Consider the following 13563-nt stretch of genomic DNA (forward strand, 5'->3'; position numbering starts at 1 on the left):
CACTGGGTGGATAAAAATGTGCGATGCTGTGACCGGAGATAAAACTTTCCTTGCCTATAATGAGTGTCTGGGGCTCGGGGCCAGTAGGTGCTGGCGATGAGTGCAAACCTTCAACTAAACTCCCATTCTTACTTTGAAAGAAACTCTGTACAAATGCCTCCCCACCCCACCCAGGAGACCGTGAGCTTTCAGGACAAGGATGTCTGTTATTCACCTCTGTGAATAACACAGAGTACAGAGCCTGGCATACGGGAGGCATTCAATAAGATGTTGGCAAAAACTGACTGTTATTGAAGGCTCACCTCCACGAACCCCACTGAGATGAGTCTCCTTGCTGGGCTCTAGAGCCATCCACGTCTGTGCCCTCTCTGGAATCAAGCATTACAGCTTCCTAAGACTTACCTCAGGGATGCGTTCCTACCTATACTATAGCATGAGCATGCAGTAGGTACGAATCATGTAGTACATGCTCAATAAACACAAACATGCAAATGAGCAAATGAATTTCAGCTTTCAGAAAAACAGATTTCAGGGCTTTTTTGTTTGTTTGTTTCTAGTATCAAGAGTGATGACTTTTCTGTCTTCAAATTTCTGTTAACCTACACATTACCTTCATCTTAGAAGGTTAGCCTGAGTAATGGCTGAAGGGAAATTGAGAACATGAGAGATAAAAATGCATGTAAGGAGATTAAAGCCCCTTCTATCCCAACATAATGGCCGAAGTGGCTACTGGCTAGGCTTCATTTAGATAAAAGAAGGAATAAAGGCCTCACAAATGTGCCGCATGATGTGAAATAAGAATGACAAAATGGCCTAGCAGAAACCAAGAAATAGCAACACCCATTCTCTGTAGAATCTTCATTTCGAGGAGAGTCTGGTCATATAGCACAAAGGTCACGCTGTCGGGAAGCTTGGTGGTCAGCCTCATTCTCTCGTGCACTGAGTGTTCGATATAATGAAGATCAAAAGATGGTCGATCCTAACGTTCAGCGATTTGAATTTATATCCTGAGTTTGTGCTTCATTTGCAACACCTATAAGTCAGGGGTGGCAGTGCCTTGCTTTGTAAGCGGGTCTGAGTGGTTTGGATAATATTCCCCAGCAGCACGTTACCTTTGGGCACCTTGGCCCTCCATCTCTCCCGATTGACGTGCACCACCTCAGTCCAAGTGGCTTTAAAACTCTTATAGTCAACAGGGATGACCGAATTGTTGATTGGGGCACTTCCTTCTGAGCCAGAGCTCTTGACACCTGATCGCTTTGCATCTGCCGAACTGATGTTGTTCAAACTGGAGGACAAAAAAAAACCATACGGAAGAATTGGGAGATTGGGATTGACATACATACACTAATATGTATAAAATAGATAACTAATAAGAACCTGCTGTATAAAAAAGTAAATAAAATAAAATTCAAAGAAACCCCACAACATACGGAAGAGGAGGGTTAGTGTTTGGAAAATGTGTGCCGATAAACAAGCCTAAGAGAAGAGTGGTTAACACTCAATTTCACTGTGTGAAATTCCTGGGGCCTGAGCTTTGTAATTCCTATTTTCCATATTCAACAGCTGGGAAAGTCTCCATATTCAGTAGGAAAACAAAACCCCAAGATTTCAGCCTCATGACTATTGATCGTCCCCACAGTCCCCATAGTTCAGATGTTCTTTTTCCATATGACTAGGTTCCCCACACAAGAATTCTCTGCCTTTGACTTTCGGAAATCAATGCATTTAAACTTGACTTCTACTTGGTTCCACAGTTCACCCACCTGCCTCCACACTGACCACTTTTCCAAGTTACCCAGTCACTTGGTCCTCTTTCTTTCCAGCTCTCCCTCCCCCTGAAGTCAAGATCCTCTGATCTCAGGATCCCCAAGGCCAGAGTAAGGTGATTTCCTTATGTTCCTGGGGAAGGTGGAGAGGCACAGACAGCATGGAGGTTGTGGGAGATCGGTCATGCAGGAGACCTTTTTAAAGATGGTATCATTTTGAGCTTTGAACATAGGGAATACAGTAATATATATAACATTATAATATAGAAAGTGCCATCCTTCTGGGAGACTTTAAAGTATCACACACTTCCAAGGAGCTACAGTAGTGACTGACACAAATGCAAATCCACTGAATGACAACCAAGACTGACTAGATAAGTAGGGCAGGTCTCAGCCCAGGGCTGGCAGAGCTGTGGAGCTGTGGGACTCGGGCAGGGGGCTTCTGTCCTCCTTGTTAGCAGCCTTGACTGGGTCCCTCCATCTTAAGCATCCCTGGGGTCCCACTGTCCTAATATTCTTCTTGCCTTTCTTCCTCTTATTTACTCCTTCTCTTGCTCTTTTCTTATTTTTCTTCATTACATTTCTCTCCTTTATGACAAAGCCCAAGGTTTTGCATGGACGAGGAGGAGGCGAGAGTTGTATTACTGGTAATACGACTAGTAAAGACCGAGCATTAGCTTTATTGTAGCTGACACTTCCCCTGTGCTGGACCCTGTTATAAGGGCTTTACGGAGATTAAATGATTCATTTAATCCTCCCAGTAACCTATGAGTAGAATCCATGCTTTCTCAGGTGGGGAAACTGAGGCAACTTGCCTGAGATGGCACAGCTAATAAGGAATGGAGTCAGGATGTTTAAGCCAGGATTGTGACTCCAGAGGCTGTGCCCTTTGACTACTAAACTACCCTCAATATAGTGAAGTTGTGGCAGAAGGTGATTTAAAATTTCAGGTTTTTTCTGTTTTCTTCCTGAACCTAGAAATGAAAGTCAGTTTCATTTCTTCTGATAACTCTGATCAGTGGTACTTTCCTTTTGGAGTATGGGGAGCAAGGACCCTCTGGGCACAGCAGGTGAAGTGCAGTGACTGATGCTGTTGAGAGCAAAGCCGCCAAAAGAGAGAATGCGGGGTGGGGGGTTGGTACTGGGAACCTGCTGGCCATCACCTAGACCCTGGTCATCCCCTTACAGGCCAGCCTGGAGAGTACAGAGAGTACAACTTTGAGTCCTCCTTTTATCTTTTTTTTTTTTTTTGCGGTACGCGGGCCTCTCACTGTTGTGGCCTCTCCCGTTGCAGAGCACAGGCTCCGGACGCGCAGGCCCAGCGGCCATGGCTCACGGGCCGAGCCGCTCCGCGGTATGTGGGATCTTCCCGGACCCGGGCACGAACCCGCGTCCCCTGCATCGGCAGGCGGACTCTCAACCACTGCGCCACCAGGGAAGCCCCTCCTTTTATCTTTTATAAGAAGGAGGTAGGATGAACATAATTATGAAGTACCACCCCCATCCCTTCCAGAAGAAGTCTATCCCCATGGACAGGCCACCCTGACCCCCAGCTTTCAAGATTCAGCACTGACCTTGAACGCCTCTGTCCTGTCCCACCAGTTTGAGAGGTTTCATCAATTAGTGGACTCAAGATCTTTTCTGTCATGTCCGTGAGCACAGTGAAGGTGGGTTCCACGATGAAATCAATGAAGCCTGAAGAGAAACAGCAAAACTTCAGAGGAACTGCATATTAACTTGGGCCTTTCCATATGTTCCCATGCCAACTGATGGGTTGTATCTTTCTTTTAAAATTCATCTTCATAGGAGCGCTAGATCAGATTAGGAGAGAATAGGTTGGTCTTAATCATTTAATATATTCCTTGTTTTGAATATCAGGAGTCAGTTCCATTTCTCCTACATAACCTTCCTATAACTTTTTAGGAGATAGTTCAATAAAGTGCTTAAAAATGCAAGTTCAACATCTACTATGTAAAAAAACGATGTAATAGGTGCTGCATAAAAGACTAAGATGTGTAACACAACCTGCCTGCCCTAGGAAGGTTATGGGAGGAACTAAATGAGCACAAAAATGGAAAGGGCTAAAGGAGAAGCCCAAATAAAGGCTCCTGAGAAGGTAAGGGAGGGAGGATATTTTCCCTTGCACTGAGAAGGCTGCAAACAGCATCATGGAGGTTGTGATGTTTGAGCTGAGCCCTTAAGGGTATTCATTCTAGATGCAGGGGGTGAAATAAGCAAAGTGACAAAGATAGGGAAAAGCGCAGGATGTGTCTGGAGAATGACTGGGGCTTAGGGATTCTTTTGAAGTCAGAAAGGGAAAGCCTGGGGAGGCAGGTCATTATCAGCTCAGGAGGGAGGTTCTTAAGTATCAGGCTAAAGGTTAGGATTTAGATAGGCACTAGGAGCCCCTTGAGATGTCTGGGCAGCATTGTATAAGATTTTTTTCTGATGTTATTTGGGAATGTTAATCTGGCAAGATGGATGGGAAGGGAGAGAGCAATAGGGGCTGAGGCTGGGAAACTCATTTTAGAAGCTGTTGCAATAGCTCAAAGGCAAGGTAAGGAAGGCAAGATCCAGTGCCATTTTAAGGTGAGAGTGTGATGGAGGCACAGATACATGCACAGCGGGAGGTGGTCCTGCCTCTAGGTGGGATCTGTCAGAGACTTCCAACAGGAAGGCAGAGAGAACAGGGGCAATGGGGGAGAATGTGACTGGGGAGGAAGATGGTGGGCTTGGTCTTAGATTTGCTGACTTGAGGTACCAGAGACCTATCCAGATGGAAGAGGGTCAAAAGAATTGGAAGAAACAGGGTTGGAAACTAGGAGAAGGGTCAGATCTGGAACTATACCTTTGAGAGATCACCATGCTGGGGAGATAATTGATGCTGGGCTAGACTGACTGTCTCAACAGTTCAAAAATACCCCAGTGTTCTGTGATACATCAGGAGAAAATACAGAATCTGGAACTAAGGGTGATAACTCATTACACAGCCACATGAAACTAAATACCAGTCAAAGGAAATATAGTGTTTGGAAACATACAAATGCTTATTTGGTTTTTACAGTGACCGAGGTGGAAGTGATACTGGCATTCAATGCCCAGCAGTGAAGGATGCTAAAAATCCTGTAACGTAATTGGCAAGACAAGAATTGTCCCAAGCAAATACCAATAGTGTCCTGATAAAGAAACACTGATAGCCAAATTTGAATTGCAGTTAATTGCAGTATAATTTTAAGCTGAAATTGAAGTGTTTGATGACAGTATTTTCACCTTTTTTTTTCTCACAAGTTAAATTCATTCAACATGTCCAAACCCAAACAAACTCATCAGCTTTCCCTCCAGTCCCTGTAAATAGGACATGGCTCAACCACTCAACCTAGATTGCTGCCTTTATCTTAGCCTTGCATCCAGCTGAATCCTTAATGTTTTATATGCTACCTCTCTCCTGTATTGCCTTAGTTCTGATACTCAACATCTCCTCCCTGTAACATTGCAGAAAACACCAGCTGGAGCCCTTGCCTCTAGTCTTACTCAAAACCTCCAATTAATCCTCCATACTACTGAGAGAAATCTTTCTAAAGCAGGGATTGGCAAACCTTTTCTGTAAAGGGCCAGATAGTAATATTTTAGGTTTTGTGGGCCACATACAAAACCTAAATAAAGGAGTTTGTCATACAACTGCTTAACTCTGCCACTGTAGTGCAAAAGCAGCCACAGACAGTATGCAAATGAATGAGCTTAACTGTGTTGTAATAAATCTTTATTCACAAGACCAAGCAGTTGGACAGATTTGGCCCACAGGCTATAGTTTGCTGATTCTTACTCTAAAATATCAATTTATATATAGTTTTAACCTTACTTAAAATTCTTTAGCTGTGCCCTCATTTCCTACAGGAAAGTATAAGCACACGCTATTCCTAACCTGGACCTGATTTTCTCTCCAAACATGTCCCTCACCACATCCTACTCCCTACCTACTGCTCCAGCCAAATGGAACTATTTGTCATTAATTCCCTGACAATACTATACTGTCTTAAATTTCCTTGTTTAGTATATGCCGATCCTTGTCTGCAATTTCCTTCCACCCACCCCTATCCACCTCTAACACATATCACCATTTGCCTAGACACTGCCTACTTATCTCCTAGGACTCAACTCAAATATTACCTTTAAACAAGTCTTTCTGGGTCTAATGTTCACACACTCTATTCTGTATCTCATTGTACCATGTACAATCTCTACCTTAGCATTGTAATAATCTAATAGATTTTGTTTTCTCAATCTCTTGCCTACCACCCAATACTGGTTCAATGTCTTTGGGAGCAGGCACCATGTATAATTTGTCTTTGTTTTTTTAATAATATCTGTTACAGTGCCTAGCAGTGTCCTAGACCTAAAAGGAACTCAATATATTAACATGAAAAAAATTAATAAGTCCCCAAAACACAAGTAGAAAAAAATCAACAAATCTTTGTTGAATTTATTTTTTGAATGATTTCAGACTCTTCCAAGGTGGAGATCACTGATGACATTTAATTTATGTTTGGCACTGGTACTCTCCCTCACACCTGAAGAATTCTGTAATGCCCATATATTATGGTTATTAGCAGTGTAAAAGTTATCTTTACCAAAAAAAAAAAAAGTGCTAAATTTTTTTTTTAAGGAAGGAAGGAAGGGAGGGAGGAGGGAGGGAGGGAGAGAGGAGGAAGGAAGGGAGGAAAGAGGAAGGGGAAGGAAACATTTTAAAAGAGCCATTCCTGGAAGTAGGGTCATCCAGGAAATGGTGCTGTCCTGGAAACAGGGCTAGAGGAAGCATCACTGAGGAAACTTCTGGTATTACATGCAGAATGGAGAGACTGAAATAGAATGGGCTTCCCACCACTAATTCTTGTCATTGCCTTAGTGTTAAGGTCCCTTTTTCTCTTGGCAGGGAATGATGGAGACAGCAGAGTGTCACTGTCTAATCTTCCTGGGAACCAGCTACACTCCAGGGAGAAGGATGGGGAGAGCTGCTCCATCAGCCCAACCAGCCAAAGCCATGAGCACAGCAAGCAGAATGGAGCCAGGTTCCCAGCTGAAGAATCACTGGGAGCATCTGAGCTTACTTCCAGACACTCCTTTCTGGTTTCTCGTTCCATCCAACGGATTGGCAAACACGTACCTACTTGTGACTGGGCAACCATGGTGGACTTTCGGTCACACAGAGGAGAAAAAGGTAGCCCCAGCTCTGCTTCTCTATCACCCTAGAAAAACAGGAGGTCAAAGTAAATTAACAACAACAGGCTGAGCTGCCCAGATTTTATTTCACAACTTCAGCTGCCACAAAGGCCACTGGTCTTTAATTATTCCCATTACATTATGTAATATGTCCTTTTGGGACCTGCTCCTCTGCATAAAAGACACCAAGAGGCTGAAGCCCTCTGGGGTCCAATCATTCCATCCAACTGCAAAGGTGCATGATGTTGTATAGAAAGCCTCACCAGACAGCAACAGGTCCCCCAAGGAAAATAAGAAAAGCAACGTGTCCTGTGGCCTAGAGCCAGCACAGCAGTCAGAATTCTTGTGTGTTCTCCAGTTGCCCCGTGCTGACCTGTGGCCTTTCTTGAGCCAGCAAACCCCTCCCAGTTGTGGGGAGTGTCTAAGACACCAATTCTAATTGGACTGATTTGGACTCATTCTCCAAGTGCTACCTAAAGCCATAAACAACTGGAATAAGTGCTTCTGGGGTCTTCACTGCAGGGCTCAGTGATGATGAAAAGTGGAACGAAAAAGAAGCAAAGTAAATAATTGTTTGTGTTTATCAAGTTAGACAATAATAAAACATGATTCTCTGGCCAATATGTTCTCAATCTCACCAAAAAACAAGACTATAATAAGCAAGTGCTATGGAAAGTCTAAAGAGTGATAGAGATGATTTTTAAAAACCATTCTGAACCAGAGCGCAATACTTCAGTCACACACCCAGAGAAAAGGGAAAACGTGTCACCCTTCTGCGAGCCGCAAAGTTGTGCTGATTCAATTTAACAGAAAAGAATCTGCCCAGGTTAGTGGCTACTGACTTGGGCTTGAATCTGGCCTTGCTCTCGCCACCTGTGTGATCACAGGAAGTTTATATTCCCTCTCCACATTTCAGTTTTTTAAAAAATAAATTTATTTATTTGGCTGTGTTGGGTCTTCGTTGCTGAACACAGGCTTTTTCTAGTTGTGGCGAGCGGGGCTACTTCGATGCGGTGCGGTGCAGTGCGCGGGGTTCTCATTCCGGTGGCTTCTTTTGTTGTGGAGTACAGGCTCTAGGTGCACGGGCTCAGCAGTTATGGCTCGCGGGCTCTGGAGTGCAGGCTCAGTAGTTGTGGTGCACGGGCTTTGTTGCTCCGCGGTATGTGGGACCTTCCTGGACCAGGGCTCGAACCCATGTCCCCTGCATTGGCAGGCAGATTCTTAACCACTGCACCACCAGGGAAGCCCCACACATTCAATTCAAATGTGGGATAATAATCCCTATGTCATCAAGTAACGATGAAGATTAAGTGACAAAATGTATATAAATACATTAAAAGAACAATTATTGTTTCCCAGTAGATATTTCTACCATCTAAGTGAAGATCTGAGAAACTTTTAGTGAACTTGTTACATCTAATTGTTACACTCTGATTATAATAAATATCGCCAATGAACCTATAGTAAATAAAGAGTAATAACCTAATTCGACAAAGTTCAAAAACTGAATGCTTTTTCTTTCTAAGGCATGTTACCAAAGAAAAAGGATGCTAGTTCACATGCACATTTAAGATCTATTGAAAAGAAGGAAAAGGAATGGGCGTCTGAGGAAGCTGAATAGTGGGGGTCACAATGGGCGCTGGGGATATCCAAGGGTCTCAGGAACAGTCCTGAAGTGGCTTAGTTCCTTCTGTACTCTCTCCTGTATGAACAGCCCATGGGACACAATCGTCCCTCTGTTTCTGAGTATGCCTTGCTGAGGGCTGCTCTATCTCTCAAGTGGCATGATGAAAATAACTTACTCCAAAGCTATTTCTACTTGGGCGGTATGACGAGAAAGAAGAGTATTTATAACATAAATTGTTGTTGTGTAGCTGGTTCAGTGGGCTAGCTCAGCTAACACAAATAAAACCCACTCTTATTCCTTATGAAGCAGGGATATAAGTAGTTTTGTTGGTGCATTTTAATGGGTGTGGCTTAGAAGAACACTAACCACTTGACTATTAAGATGTATGCATTAATTTGGATTTTATTACTGAAAAAGTACATGATATTAAGCAACTTCTTATCCCATGGACTTGTCCATACCCACATCCACACATCACTTACATCTTTTGGATTTAATTAACTATTACTACCAACTACTAAAAACCTATTTTAAGATAGTGGTCCCTGAATTCCCTCTGGAGGACAGATACATTTATAAATTGGAAAAAATATGCGGAAAGTAATACAGAAGAATGTACTTCTACAGGCGAATCCAGCTTGACTGATAAAATATTGTACAACTCTTTAACTACTGGCCCTTGTGGAATTATTCATACACCTTCCTCTTTGTCAAAGAGGTCAATATTTTCAAAAAAGGGGGAAGTCTCAGTCAGCACAAAGGATTTTTTTTTAAAGGAACTCATTTTTTTTTCTTCCAGGACAGTGCCGAAAAATAAATAACTATCATTCTTGTGGTAGGGGTTAAGATAACTGACTGATAAGGTCACAGAATCAATCTACAAAAGGAACACAAGGAATGTTAGCTGAATGAATGAAAAGATGAATTTGGTTAGAAACACTCAAGTTCCTTTGGTCACTTGGACATTTATCACAAGCAAGCTGGGAGAGCAATTAGGCAGTTAGTTGTTCACAAACCGCCCCCCCCCCCATTTCCTGTCCACATGTAGCTAGACTACGATGCCCAGAATCTGTGCCGGTTCGTGCTAGATAATAAAACAGGAGGAGAGGGGATGTATTTCCACCACAGTTCTGGCCTATAAAATCACCTATGCCTATGTTTCTATGTCCTCCCTTCTTTTGCTTGCTTGATGTAGATAAGCACCATGGAAGCCAAGTAGATGGTAGAGTCTGGATCTAAAATCACTGCTTATTGTAAACCATCTGCCAATCAAGCAACACTTGTCGGTACTTTACATGAGTGGGTGATAAAATTCCATGTTATGTGTACTGTTATACATGTGGGTGTTTGTTTGTTACAGCAGCTATCTGTAAGCAGCAAACCGATTAAGAGAAACAAAGGTTCTTTTTGTATTGGAAGTTCACAAGGCAGACAGCATCTCTCAATGCAAGAGCTTCAAAAGACTGTTAGGTGATATCTCAAGCGAGTGTTTCCAGGTAGACTGAAGAAAAGGTATTTGATTGGGGAGGCAACAAAAGCATCAAGTTGAACAAAATGCAGCAATACACATTCTTCTTTCCCAGAGGAAGAAGTTACAAATATGAGGTATGAGAAAATTATTATCATTTTGGATTTAAGATAAGTATAGTAAAGACATCTTTGCCCTTCCCTCTCAGAAATTATCTTCTCAAAACAGGAGAATGACAAACAAAAGAAACACAAATGAATATTAGGAGAAATCTGTAATCTCAAATCAAAACTACGTGAGGAACGGCTGCAAAATGCTGTGCATATCTGGGAGGGGAGAGGTAAGATGCCCAGAGAAGAGGCCTATGGCTGCAGATCTCAGATAAAGCTTGAAGAATAGAGGTTTCCAAAGTTCACTCAGACAGGAAAAGTACTCCACATCCATTACATGGGAAAACCAGAGAGACAGTAAGCGCTGGTGTGAGGAGCTACTCTGCACCCTATTTAGCTCCAAGGAATAGTAGAGAAGAAAATGTTGAATGAGAAAACACACAAGCATGGCAAGAGAGTGGGTGGATGACAGAGACTGAACTGTGAGCCGTCCTACAACTGTTGCCTACTGTTTGACCAGGAAGAAGTAAAGGCTAACACACACACACACACACACACACACACCCCATGTCATAGAAGCCTTATAATAAACCATGGAACTTAGAATATTGCTGTTCCAGTTTCTCCCTGGCACATATCTCCTGCAAGTAGTTGGTCAAAAAATAATGCATTTCACTCAAAGATGGTAAATAATAATAAAATGAAGAAGAAGAAGAAGGAAGAAGGGAGGAGAATGAGAAGAGGGGGAGGAGAAAGAGGGGGGTAGAAAGAGTGGGGTGAGAAAGAGGGGTAGGAGAAAGAGGGGGGGAGAAAGAGGAGGCAGCACTATCACCACTACCAGGAAAAAAAACTTATTAAAAGTTACTTCACATGAAAAGAAAAAAAATAAATAAAGGAACAGAAAAATAAAAATAACAGATAGGGAACATTCACCAGAAAAAACAGTGCCACCAAGTGATGACCAAACATATTGCCACGATCTGAAAGAAACTCCTGAAATTATCAAGAACCAGGGCTTAGGGAACCAGGAGCTAGCAGAGCTCAGGGAAGCTATGGAAAAGAAAAACAGAACCATCATATAAATGAAGATTGTGTTGGAAGCCAAACAAAGGAGAGTTATTCTGGATAAAAACACAGTAAGGGACATGGAGTTCAGGACTGAACAAAATACCACTGATCAGAGAGTTAAAGAAGATTTAAAGGAAAATAACAGACATGGAAGAAAAACAAGAGAGGCCACATATAAATAACTGATTTTCCTAAAGAAGGAAACAAAAACAAATGGAAAAGGAAATCATTAAAAATTTAATGAATGTAACTTGAATCTATACAGAAAAAGAGCACGCCAGGTCCCAAGAAAAACTATTATAGAACACTCGTTATTGAAATATATCCTAGTAATGTCACCGGGCTTCACAGGTAAAGAAATTATCCTTAGGGCACATAAGCAAAAAGATATATCACCTAGACGTGGAAATAATTCTAGCATGGCCTCCAACCTCCCCATAACAACATTCATAGGTGGAAGACATTTGAACAAAATCTAAAAAAGACCTCAGGGAAAGAAGGCTTGATTCAAAAAAATGTCTTACCCGGACAAACTGTGACCCAAATATAACAGCAGTAGAAAAACTTGCAAACACACAAAAATGTGGTTTTTAGCACTTCTAGAAGAAACCACTCAAGGAACAACTTTGACCAACCAATAGATGAATGGATCAACCATGGCCGAAGTGCCAGCACTGAGTAGAGCCAGGACAAGAACAACTGGAGAATTATGCCTTTGCCAAATTTGTTTATTTTCCACTTTTCTGGGTCACACTGTTTTGGGTGTGTTTTTTGTAAACAGCATACAGTACATGAGACAGAATGCTCACTTAGAAAATATTAAGAATTTAGAAATAATATAGCCAACAAACAGTAACAAGGAATTAGTTATATTACGAAAGGAAAATGGGAAAGGTGTTGGGAGTTATGAATAAGTGCTGTCCTTCTTATGCGTTAAAAATGGGGGTGCAAATATACCATTTAAACCTGATATATAAAGGAATAGAGCTCTATTTAAATAACAAAGGAACAGACTATAAGAATTAAGCAAGTTACAATGATGTGTTGGGGAAGCAGTAAGAGGACGTAGAAGCTTACTATTGCAGGGAGGCAATAGATACTGTCTAAATAAATAGAGGATGTCAAGTTTTCATTATCACGTTAGCCACTAGAACATAATATAAAACTTTCAAGTCATCAGAAGAAATAAAAACATAACAAAGCAGAAGGTACCACCAATATAGTGAAAGATTTAAAAAGAAGCCACAAAAACAGAAATCATAATATAAAATATGACAGCACCTAAGAGCAAAGATGCCTGTCATTTCAATAGATGTTAATATGGCTGGTTTCAAATAATAAAAGAATCTTAGAGTGACTCACAGAAAAACCTCAATTATATACAGTGTTTAAAAGACACACCCAAATCAAAGTGTCTCTGAAAAGGTTAGTGTAGAAAGTTCTGCAAAGACAAGAGTCTCTTCTTAAAATGAGCCGAATTTGAATTCTAGGTAAAAGCATTAGATAAGACAAAGAAGTGGGCTTTATAATGATAAAGGTACAGTAAACTATGAAAATCTAACAGTTATGAATATCCAAGAACACAAATAACACAGAATCAACATGCATGAAGCAAAAACTATACCACATAGAAAATGAAAATAATAGAAACACCTGTCAGCCCATGATAGATCAAAATTTTAAAAATAATATATAAAATACCTAAATGACATAATTAATAAGGTGGATGTGCTTGGTGTTCTTTGAATTTTATACCCAGTAAGTAGAAAATAAGCCTACTTTTCAAGAGCCATGAACATTCACAAAAATTGATTATAAAGTAGGTGACAAACGAGTTTCACAGTAAGATCCAAACAATGAAAACAATCCTTTGATCAAATTTCAATCAGCCACAAATTAACTGCGAAAGTAGAAAGCAAAGGAAAACTACCACTGGAAAATTACATAAACAAACATCTCCATCTGAAGCAACTTTTGGGCAAAAGAGAAATCAAACCCAAATTACAGAATATTTAGAAAAGAAGGATTGTGAACACCTGCATATTAGAACCTACAAGATTCATGATAACACAAACTCCTAGCCTTATATTTTCTAATATCAAACAGGCAGAACGAAAATAATTGAATTGAGCATCCAACTCAGGGAATTAGCAAAAGAACAAAATAAACTCAAGCAGAAGAAATGAATTAATAAAAATGAAAACAGTGACTGACATCATAAAATAAAAAAGATTAGCTAAAGATTAGCAACTAATCAAATGATTAGCTAATTTCATACAGAAGAAAGGAAAAAGACACTGATAT

At 41.1% G+C, this 13563-nt stretch overlaps 1 protein-coding gene across 4 annotated transcripts in view; it reads right to left on the reverse strand.

Annotated features, from left to right (window-relative positions):
* The window catches only part of PDE1C (phosphodiesterase 1C), a 273423-nt gene that overhangs the window by 61993 nt on the left and 197867 nt on the right, over positions 1 to 13563 (reverse strand). For all 4 annotated transcript variants that reach the window (XM_024737279.1, XM_024737251.1, XM_024737260.1 and 1 more), the window contains exons 12-14: positions 6931 to 7012; positions 3344 to 3464; positions 1113 to 1288 (exon numbers count right to left, since the gene is read on the reverse strand). In XM_024737279.1, the coding sequence (XP_024593047.1) occupies positions 1113 to 1288; positions 3344 to 3464; positions 6931 to 7012 (379 nt within the window). The remainder of the gene's footprint in view (positions 1 to 1112; positions 1289 to 3343; positions 3465 to 6930; positions 7013 to 13563) is intronic.

The sequence above is a fragment of the Neophocaena asiaeorientalis genome, unplaced genomic scaffold (genome assembly GCF_003031525.2).
Source record: "Neophocaena asiaeorientalis asiaeorientalis breed wild unplaced genomic scaffold, Neophocaena_asiaeorientalis_V1.1 scaffold612, whole genome shotgun sequence".
Classification (NCBI taxonomy): Eukaryota; Metazoa; Chordata; class Mammalia; order Artiodactyla; family Phocoenidae; genus Neophocaena; species Neophocaena asiaeorientalis.